Source organism: Condylura cristata, unplaced genomic scaffold, assembly GCF_000260355.1.
Source record: "Condylura cristata isolate star-nosed mole 26May11 unplaced genomic scaffold, ConCri1.0 scaffold00006, whole genome shotgun sequence".
NCBI classification, from domain to species: Eukaryota; Metazoa; Chordata; class Mammalia; order Eulipotyphla; family Talpidae; genus Condylura; species Condylura cristata.
The window spans coordinates 14,732,571-14,743,680 of NW_004567107.1; the positions used below are offsets into that span (position 1 = coordinate 14,732,571).

General features: G+C 58.9%; 1 protein-coding gene across 1 annotated transcript in view; it reads right to left on the reverse strand.

Moving 5' to 3' along the window:
- Positions 1-10,609, reverse strand: part of COL27A1 (collagen, type XXVII, alpha 1) — a 124,647-nt gene extending 114,038 nt beyond the window's left edge. The window contains exons 1-3 of the mRNA XM_012721232.1: positions 10,169-10,609; positions 4,613-4,683; positions 2-1,652 (exon numbers count right to left, since the gene is read on the reverse strand). Of these exons, the coding sequence (XP_012576686.1) occupies positions 2-1,652; positions 4,613-4,683; positions 10,169-10,227 (1,781 nt within the window). The 5' untranslated portion in view covers positions 10,228-10,609. The remainder of the gene's footprint in view (position 1; positions 1,653-4,612; positions 4,684-10,168) is intronic.
- Between the last annotated feature and the right edge of the window lie 501 nt (positions 10,610-11,110).

Here is an 11,110-nt window from a genome sequence, read left to right on the forward strand (position 1 = left end):
CGGGTAGCCACTGCTTGTGGGCCGGGGGCTGGAGGCCAGCAAGCGTGCTGGGGTCACGGCTGGGGCGGGGGTGGTCTGCTGGCGAAGCGGCAGCTGTCGGGGGCTGGGCCCAGGGGTCAGATGGTTCCGTGGCCCATCCCTGGCGGCCTTCCCAGGCCTGAGTGGGCTAGGCTTCCCAGGGCCGCTGTTGGGTCGCTCTTTCTTTGCAGCTTCCGATCCAGTGGGTTTCTTGCTTCCAGTGGGGACTGAACCCGGAGCCAGGGTCGAAGGCACTGAGGTCGGAGACATCACTGAGGCTGGTGGCCCGATGGTCCGGGAGGAGGCAGGACCAGGGGCAAGTGATGGGGGCAACGCAGTGGCCTGGGGAGGTCTGTGCGTGCTGGCATGGGCAGGGGCCGGCTCACTGGCACCACTGCTCGTCTTAGCCACAGGCTGGACCACCGCGGGAAGGAGCTTCTTTGAGGAGCCGGTGGTGCGAGGTAGGGACTGGGAGCTGGGTCGGGGAGGTCTGGGTGTTACAGAGTTCCTCAGGGGGGGCTCCCTTGGGGGACGGGAGGCTTTGGCTGGAACTGGGTGGGAAGGGGGTGGCACTGGCTTCTTGGTGGGTGGGGCTGACTTTGTGAAGGCAGACGAAGCTGCCTTTTGTGGGAGACGGGGGCTTCTGACAGGCACGGTTGAAGGAGAAGGGGCCGAAGACTTGTCGGGGTGACTCTTGGGGATTTGGGTAGCTGTGCTTTTCTGAAGTGACTGGACAGGCCTGGTGGAGCTGGCATGAGAGGCTGGGGATGCAGGAGGAAGTACTTTCTTGGAGGACAGTTTGGGAGGGGACGGTGGGGTCTGGACTGGGGCTCCCGCTGCGACCCACTGCTGAGGGTCAAGGGTTCGAGTCCTCAGGGGCTTGGCGGGTGGAGCAGTCACCACAGTCACCCTGGGCGCCGGGCCTGCTGGTCGTGACCCCAGAGCTTCTGTGGCAGTAGTCAGGTTCTCCAGGCCTAGCAGGGCGAAGGGGGGGCCAGAGTCTGGGGGGAGGAGGGGCCCCAGCTGGGACCGGTATGTGTCAGCCTGTCCACACTGCTTTCTCACTTGGGTGCAGTAATTGTGAGCGACCTGCGCCACTGGGTAGATGCTGAACTGGCACAGGGCACCTTCGAACTGGACTGCACGTGGGCTCATCTTGCCGAAGAGGAAGGAGCCCTGGGGGTCAAATGCTGGGTCCCTGCGGAAAGGCAGCGGGAGGGACACGCGGTGCTGCCCGCAGGCCGTCACCAAGGTGACGGTGCGGCCGCGCAGCTCGAGGGCCAGGTGGTGCCAGCGCCCGTCATGCACGTCGAGGTCAAAGGCCACAGAGTACCTGGGCCCCAGGTGGACAACCGTCTTGCCGGGGAGGAACTGCAGGCCCAGCTGCAGCTTGTGCTTCCGGCTGCGGACAGCAAAGAGGAACGCATGGTTCACCCGGTGGGAGCAGAGGCTCAGCACCAGGGCCAGCTCTGTGCCCAGGGCGGCGGGAATGACAGTGGCTGTGGGGGCCTGGAGCCGGGCCCGCTGCGTAAAGATGAAGCCTGAATGGAACGGGATGACTCCCGGGGGTGCAGGGTTCCGGCCGCTCGCTGCCCTTGTCCAACTGAGGCCCAGCTGCTGGAGGACATCCACATCTGGAATGTGGGGAGGGGACACGGTCAGGATCTGCGAGCCCCAGACCCCTCCCTTCAGTGCAAAGATGGGTTGTTTTCATTCAGCCGAGCGTAACACGAGCCCAGGGAGCTGGTCCGGGGCCAGGCCACACGCCCTTGCACGGAGTGGTCAAAATCACAGATGGGAGCCAACTGCTGGCTGTGCCTTTGGGCCTCAATTTCCCATCTGTTAAGTGGGATTATAGGGTACCGGCCTCAGAGGGATGCTATGAGGATTCAGTGAGCTACATGCTTGAAAAAAGTACCCAGCACAAAATAAGCACTTTCAGGTGATGACTATCAATACTTAAAATGATGATAGTCACTGTTAAGCCAGCGTTGCAATCGCGAAAGGCCCCCAACCTCCCGGGTTTCTTTCCGCCAGGAAGCTGTCCTGTGAGTGGGGGCAGCGACACTTGACCTGGAGCTTGCGAAGGCTGTTCCAGGGGGGCCTGACTGGTCTCCCCCCTTGAGGAACCCACCTACTCCCCTCCCCACCCAACCCCCAAAGTCTGGGGGAGCGGAATTGAAAGGAGAGTGAATGTCCAATGTCTCCCTCCTCCCTGTGTGCCTTGGGAGCGAGCCGGGAAGCTATCAAAGCGTCCGGCAAGCTCTGTCCTCTGGCGAGGTGTTTGCAGATCTGACCTGGCCAGGCCAGGTCACATCCGCCCAGTAATTACGTCAACAGGGCTTGCCAGAGAAAAGGAGGTCTCCCAGGGTGTTTATGGAGAGGCTTCCGGACCTGGCTTCTGCTGGGTCGGTTGCTGGACTGCCTGGGTCTGTGGAAGCCAGCTCTGAAGCTCTGTCTCAGCCGAGAGGAGAGGCTGCCTCTGGAACTGGGTCAGATGGGGTTCTTAGGTCCTCTGCCCAGAGCTCAGTGACCAACGACCAGCCTCCAGCACAGCGGGCTTCTGCTTCATCACCCACGGAGAAGGAGATGCCAGAGAGCCATGCCCGGGGCTAAATGTTAGCACTTAGCTGGCGCTCTGTGGACAGCTGAGACAGATGGACAGACGGGTACACAGATAGGTGGGCTACAGAAACTAGAAGCCTGGTCCCAAGGTGTAAGCTTTCCAGAACAGGCTCTGGGGTCAGACGGCGAGGCTCTAGGGCTTGGGCTCCCAGCCCCAGTCCCCTCTGCTATAAAACAGGCCACAAGATGCCTCCGCCATCGCTGGGGGGGGTCGGGGGGGGGGAGGGAGATGAAATGGCTCCCCCTCACCATCCTGCTTAGGCACTGACTGAATAATGACTGAGTAACTCTGGGCAAGTCTCTTCCTGACCCCGAGGCCACAGTTTCCCTGCCTGTAAGACAAGGCGAAACAGTCCTGCAACAGGACTATTCCAAATGCCATAGAGAATTTTTAGAAAGTTAAGCTTTCTCTAGCTCCAGGCTGTTACGTCGGGTTGATTCCCAAGCCCTTTCTGCCAGCTCCCTCTGTCCCCAGGTTGTGAGCTCAAATAAAGCACCACGTAAGGATGTTCTTCGTAGAAGCACACTAGGTATCATTTTATCTCTGAGACCCTCATTACAATACGCTATTCGCGACAAACAATTTAAATAAGGGAGGGACCACGTGATGGAGAAGACGTGAAGACCAGAAGCCGCCTGCTCTCCCCTGCTTGTCCTACCTGGGAAACCCCGGGAGACCTCCAGACCTGCACGTAGCTCTCCCTTCAGAACACGGTCCAGCCCCAGAAATGACAACTGATCAGGCCAGGCACATGGCTGGTTCTATGGACCCCACAGATGGCAACATCAACCATGTTACCATGAACATTCTTATGCTCGAGCATAACAAAAATGAGCATTTATTGAGCACTGACGGCATGCCGAGCACTTCACAGGCCTTATTGAGCTGGATTCGCTTTTCCGTCTAGATGAAGGTCAGAAAAGTTACTCTAATAGCTTGCCCAAAGTCACGCAGCTTATAGCGTGGGGGCTTGAACCCCGACTGCCCGGCTCCACAAACCTAGTTCTAAACCACACTCACCTGCACTGGACCTCCTTGGGCCGGCTGGAAGGCAGGGTGGAGACACCTCCAGAACCCTCAGGGGCGAGGAGCTAACGGGCAGGGGAACGAGGGCACCAAGGGGGAAGGACCCAGCCAACTGGCCGCAGGAAGTTCCCTTTATTACATAAACCTGGCTGCATACAGCTCCAGCCCCTCCCCAGCCCTACAGTGCCTGACTCAGGACTCTGGACAGCTGTTCACCTACTTTATGGGGGAAACAGCAAGCTTGGAAAATATGACGTTTGCACAAAATGTTGCCGGGCAGCAGGACTCTCTTCCGGGCTCAGCCCTCCCCTCTCAGGGGCCCAATCCCTGCCCAGCGGCCAGGTCAAGCCACAGGGTTCTAGGAGTGCCAGCTGCCTGCCCCGCACATGGACCGACAGGGTGGGGTGGGGAGGGCCGCCATTTCCAGAGGCATCATGGCTGCTTGACAAACAGATGTGGGAGAGGTTTCGGTTTCCACAGGCAGCTGTGCAGCCAGCCCACCGCCTCCCTTGCCCCCTGGACAGCTCCTCAGGGAGGGCAGGGGCAAGCCAGGTCTCTCACAGGAAGATGAGGGTGGACGATAGGCTTGGACCGTGGTGACTATGGGCTCGGGGCTCCACTCAGCGGTTCTTGGGGTAACCATGGGACACAGGAGGAGGACAACCAAGGGCTTAGGAACCTCGACAACTTACTCAAATTTTGTCCTAACGGGAGCAAAGGGGCCACCCTTTCAAACTTCTATACTAACTCTTCCTAGCACTTTCAAAACTTCCAGTGTATTCCTTGAAGCCCAGAAGTAATTTGCCCATGGGCAGCTCCATTCTACTGATGAGAAAACTGAGGCAGTGAATTCCAGTCAGGGTGGTGAATATCTCCTACCCAAGTTCCCAGGTCCCTGCAGGCCTCCCTTGTCTCCCCCTGGACAAAGAGAAAAAGGATTACCTTCAGGAGCTCCTTGGGTGGAGGCCAGGTGACAGGCAAACGAGACCAAGATCCAGGTGAAGAGAAACCCCCTAGAGACAGGAAGATAATGCAGCATCAGCTTCCAGTCCATGCGCCCAGATCCGGCTGGGGGTTGGGAGGTCACCCCGGCCCAGGCCCACTAGGCCTCGTCCTCAGGAAGCAGCAGGCAGGCTTTGGGGGCCCATTCACGTGGCCCCCACTCCTGGGTCTCCAGTCACAGCCTCACCCACACACACAGCACAAATACTACCTCACTTCTCACAGATCCATAAACCCGGTCACACAGCAGGTAAGAGTGGGCAGGAAGCCCTGCCCTGGGCATGAGAGCCCCAGTTTCTAGCTTCAAGTCTGTGGCTCATTTACTGGACAACAGCCCCTACCCGCTCTGGACCCCAATCTCCCCCATGTACTTGGCCAGTGGGAAGACCAGGATGGTTGGCTTGGATGATTCATGTCCTCAAAGGGCAGGAAAGAGGGGCGCTTTCTACCCCCAAGGCAGAGAGGGGAGACCCTTTCACCAGGACCAGTGCTGCGTGCAGGAAGTTGCCTATCTAGCGTTATGCTGATGGAAAATGGGAGAAAAAAAGAGATGGTGTGGAGTTAAACAGAACCAGATGCAAACCTGGCCCCACTGCCACCAGCTGTGTGACCTTGGATGAGTCACTCGGCCTCTCTGAGCCTGTCTCCTCTTCTGCAGCGTGACTGACACTCCTTATCTTCCAGGCAGGCATGAGGATTAAATGAGCTCATAGGTGTCAAGGGCTCAGCCTGCAGCCAGTTACAGAAGTACTCCTTAGACCGTTCCAGAACTCTGGGACCCGGAAGGGTTAATTAACAGCCTGCTTGGTGGCTCCTGCCAAGATGGGCAAAGGCAGTGATCTGATTTCACCTTCCTGTGGGAGCAGCCACTGGTGATACCCGAGCCACCCAGGGCATCTGATTCCCAAGCAGGCAAAGGGGAGGGAGGCCCGTGGCCAGGCATGTGGGCAGAGAGCGCCCAGACAGGCGGTGGCAAAGCCAAAGGCTGGGACACACAGGCCCAGGATCCATTTCCAAGAGGGAAACCCTGATACTGTGCTTTGGGGAACCACGTAATCCAGGAAACTCATCTACTGGTGGTGTTGTCTGGAGCCCTGGGTTCTTCCTAGTCCCATGGGCGGCTTGGAAAACCAGCTCACACCCTGTGATTTAATAACAAGTATTTCCATTTAACTGCACTTAGGTCAATAATCCTGACCTGGGCAATGTGAAAGAAACCAGAGGTTACCAACCGACAATCATACCCCCTTTCTGCTTGTTCAGGGAGGCACAGATTTCAGGGGAAACTGGGGGAATCTGGATAAGTAGAAGGCAGTCCTGGGGATCTCATTGCCATGGCAGTGGCAGGTTAAGGCCTGCGTGTCACCTAACTGTGGTCAATGAGATATGAAGGATGTCTGCTGGTGGCTCCTGGAAGGCTTCTCCAGCCTCAGGGCCTTTGCACATGCCACATGCTGCTCCGATTATATAACACTACTCTCTTGCCTGGTCAGTTGCCAAGCAAGTGTTACATTCCAGATTGGGAGTCACCTCCTGCATTGACAGGACTCTCGACTTCCAAGTGTCCTCCCAAAGCCTTGATACAGGCAGGTCCCCTGTTGCTCCAGCTTGGTTCTCAGCCTTTCCTCACCTTCACCAATTTGCTGCCACCTGGAAAATGTCTTTTTCATGGGCCATTCCTCCCTGCCTCCCTGGGCCTCACCTTCAGCTCAGCCACCACCGTGACTAAGGTCAGCGTGCAGAGTGGTGGCCTGCCCCATTGCATGACCTGCCAGAGAATGGCAGCCTCATCCACCCTGAAGAGAAATACTAAGCAGCTTTGACTGGACAAAAAGCAAAGATCAGAGAGGGCAGGTCCTTGCTCACGGTCACTCTGGGCAAGCTCTGGAGTCCTGATTCTTCAGTATACTACTCCCCACATCCACCAGGAAACTGCGGTCAGGCGTATGGGGGAGGGGCTGTCTCCCATGCCCTGGTCTTAGCAGTTCCCAGAGCACTACTGTACGCTAAAGGCACTGAGAAGTCCTGCAGAAAAGAGCTTGGCCACACTTGCTGTCAGTCAGTAGTCCCAGTGCTCAGTGGGCCAGGGAACTTGCTTCCCCTGAAAAAGCCTTCTCAGAAGTCACTGTCCTGCATTTCCTGCAGTTCCTACAACCTCACTAGTTCCCCTTCCATTTCCTTCCATCCTCTCCTTCCAGTCCTTTCCAGGAACCAGCCCTCTCACTGCCTGATGTCACACCCACCCTTCTTTGGACATTTCCAAGTTGATACTGGGAGGCCAGGTAGACAAAAAAACCGTGTGTGTCCAGAGTCAATGTTCCTGTTGTGGTTACAGCAAGAAGACTAGGCGGTAGAGAACAGGAAGGTAAGTTAGGAAGAAAGACCCACTGGGAAATAGAACCAGCATCTTCTCTCCAATAAAGCTTCCTGACCCTGCTTTCCCACTGAGCCTTCAGTCTGGAAGGCCCGTTTCTCTATTCCTCCACCTTTGACAAATGCATCTGACTCTCTGAGACATGGAGGCTGTGTGCACTTGACCCATGAGACAGCAAAAACACAGCATGGGACTAGGGCCTGGAAGAAGGTCCCTGTAGACCATTTAGAGACCAGCTTCTAGACCCAAGTCTGATTGCAGAGACGGGCCACTGAGGTCCAGAGAGGGGCAGTGACTCACCCAAACCCACACATATAAGTGACCCTTAGCCTCTGACTCCGCTACTGTGACAGTCTTTTCCATTTGACTTCTCTCAGGGAGATGGAATTGGAGACTTACAGGGACTTCCTACTCGTCAGAGACCGAGTCTCATCCTTCACCAACAGTAACAGAGACGGAGCCCAGGGAGCCAAGAAGCCCTCTATGTAAGCTCCCAGGCCTGGAAAGTTGGCTCCCGGAGGGAGGCCCTGCCGATTCTTCTGCTCCTGTTCCAATCCTGTTTAGGCTACTGCTAATAACGTTCGTGCCTGTGCTGGCTCAGAGCTTTGTTCTTCCAGACTTCTGTTTTCACTGCTGACTGTGGGCCTTGGCTCCTCGGCTTGGGGAAGCCGGGGCTTCAGAATGTCGGGAAGACCAGAGCACAGGGGCCAAAGAGACAAGAGGTGGCTGAAAGACGAGCCACGCATCAGGGAACTGGATTGGGGAGAGATGGCCTGGCCCCACACCTGACCACACAGCCCCCCACCCCCCTCCCCCACCCTGAGGAAGGAATCAGTATTCTTTGCTCTGCTAAAGGAGTGTGGTCATTATTCCTAGTCTTGCCGCTGGTTTGCAAGGGTTTTCCTCCCTCCTGGTGACCTGGGAAGACTCGGAGACCCAAACCAGCTTCAAATTCCACTGAAAGCTCAGAGCTGAGACCAGGGAACTGAAACACACAAGGAAAGCAGCCTTGTCAACCACGGGCTGGGCTGGGCTGGGCTCCCACGGGGAAGCGGAGCAGGAAGCTGGCCAGAGGAAAACGGAGCAGCAAAGGATGGACATTCCCCACCTGCCTCCACAGACTGGCTGAGGTCCGTTGGCCCAGACACCACGCCCCGCTCCTTCCTTCACACCTTGCACCTCTCCTCAGGAACACAGACGGCCATCCGTCTGGACAGGATGTGGCCCAGACCTTTCCAGTTGACTCCCATGCCCATTCGAAGTGCAGAATAATAGAAAGAACAGCTGCCACTCACTGAGCACTTACTACATGCCAGGCACAATTTTACGCCCTTCACAAGCACAAACTCGTGAATCCTCATAAAACCCTGCTAGCTGGGAGTTCGGGTGCCCATTTTGTGCTTGAGAAAAACGAGAAGCAGAGGCTTGTGGCTGGTCCAAGGTGGCAGCAGAGTGAAGATTCACCCTGGCTCATTACAGACACCTTCTGGTGCCAAGTCAGCCTGTGGGGTCTCGGGAGGGGGCCCTGGCCACAGAGGTGGGAGATGGGGACAGTCCCAAGTGAGTGTGGTCAGAGAGGGCCACTGGCGGGCAGCCCCCCTCCAGGGCGCCCCCAGGGGAACGGATGGCTGTTGAACTGAGCCTTGAGGGAAGCTGGGCCTGTGGAAGCAGATGTGGGTGTGGGGCAAGTGCAAGGAGAAAAGGAGAGGACAGCAGGGCGGGGGCCACACCGTCCATGCAGCGGGGTCTGGGCAGCGGTGTGGCGGAGTACAGCCCCAGAAGGCAGGTCAAAGAGCGCGGGCTCTGGGGCATCGGTGGCAAGGGCGGCCACCAGAGAGGAGAACACGGAGGCTGGGCCTCAAAGCAACATGACTGCCCACTCACCCAAAGCTTGGGCCCCACTATGGGGTGCTTGCCTGGCACCACTTTCTACCCAACCACTGGCATCTGCCCTGGTCCAGGGTCCTCTGGAGAAAATGAGTCAGCAGCGTGCTTACTGGTGCACTGTGTGGCTGTGTGTTGCAGTGGTGGTGGGAGGGGGGTCGCGGGGGAAATCAGCCAGCCAGTTTTTTCCAAGACATGGGAAAGAAATGGGGGCGGGCAATCCTCCCCCTGAGTCCAGTTCCAAGGGGGCAGGGGAGGGTGGGAGGAGGAGCTACAACCCCAGGCCAGCCTCTTGGGAGTGTCCTAGGAGGAGGGGGCAGGCGAGAAAGGGAGCAAGTTCTGTGGCTCTGGACGAAGAGCCCCAGCCACAATTCACAGTTCCCGGGCTGCTCGCAGCCCACTTATTCCCCCCACACCCACACTCAGTGACTCGCTCTTGCAGGCTCACTGGCTTACGACTCCTACTCAGAGGCTCAGGATCCGGCTCGCTAGGAGAGTGTCTCCCCAGGAGAGTGTCTCCCCTCTCAGGCCTCCTCTGCAAGAGGGGTTGGACTTGGTGATCTCCCAGGGTCCTTTCTGCTCTGACATGCTGGCTCTCACTTTCCCTCACAGGGGAAAGCCCCAGGAGTGGCTTACAGAGACCGCCCCCTGAACCCCCTCTCGGCAAAGAAACACAGAGCCAGACTGACACACACGCGGGGATTTCTAGAAACTTGGGGACGTGCAAACACACACAGACACCGAGACAGCCGCCGAAGCTGAGACCTGGAGATCTGGGAACATGCGGACCGTATCTACCAGGACGAACAGAAGTGGAGACGACAGGCTCGGGACCTGTAGACACGAGACACCGGAACACACCGAGACAGGCAGAAACGGAGACTCCCCCTTGTCTCCCCAAGCATCTAAAAAGCCCCCTCCGCCCCGCGCTCCAGAAGCCACAACCCACCCCCAATCCCGACCCGGGGCTGGCTCGGCACCGACCTTCCCCAGCTCGGCCCCCACCCCAGTGGGATCCGGCGGCCCACGGGCGGGGCAGGCGGGCACAGCTCGCCAACCCGCGCGGGGCTGGGGGGCGCAGCCTGAGTTAACCCTTGGTGGCCCGCGCCGCTGGGGCTCAGGCGGGGGCAGGAAGCCGATGTCTCACTGGTGGCGTCCGGCGCGGCGGGGAACCCCAGCCTCCCCGAGGCTGGAGCTGTAGGGAGCTGGAGAGGTGGCGTCCCCCAGATTGTACTCACCTCCCGCGCGCCGCCGCTGCAGCTGTGCCTCGGGCCCCCCGCGCCGATCCCGCTCCCATGGCCGGCCCCTACTTCATGCTCCCGAGCCCGGGGGGCAAGTGTGGGCGCGGCCCATGGGGCCGCCAGCCCCCCGCCCCACCGCGCCAGGCCGGCTCAGAACGCGCGACCCCAGTGCCCCCAACGCAGCCCAGCGCCCAGGGGCGCCAGAGCAGGCAGGCAGCGCGACTGGGGCCCTGCGGGCGCCGGCGCCAGGCCCATGGTCCCAGGAGTCCCGGCGCGGCGCTCGCCCCTGCCTCGCTCTTTTTCTGCTCCCAGCGAAAAGGAAGAAAAGGCAGTGGGGGGAGCGGGGGAGAGATGATCAAACTTTTGGAGGCGGGCCACTGGCGGTCCCGGGAGGCAAAGCAGGGCCAGGCAAGGGCGCGCGGAGGGCGGTGGAAGCTGCCTCCCTGCCGGCCAGGGGGAGGAGAGGAAAAGGAAGGATTTGGGGGAAATGAAGGCGATTTAAAGTCTCGGCCCGCGGCGGCTCTCCACCTTCTCTCCTCCCCGCGCCGGGCCGCCCTCCGCTGCCCGCTGCTGCCCCCTGCCGGCGGCAACCAGCGGCGCAGCCTTGGGCCGGCCCACGACTGCCGGTCTAGGGCGCCCGCATCTGTATCACTGCGGTCAAGATGGGGAAACTGAGATACGCAGAGATGAAGGGCTGGCCAGAGCTGGTCCGCAGAGCATCAGAGTTTCAAGATTCCGGACTTCTGGCTTGGGACACTGGGCGTCCCCGAGATGGGGGAGGAGATGGAAGGAGAGTATAGATACTACTCTGGAGAGGAACCTGGAGTTCCAGGGATCTCTGGGAGGGACCTGCACTCAGGGTCCAGACCCCATAACAACCAGCTTCCTACTCTCCACACACACACACACACACACACACACACACACACACACACACAC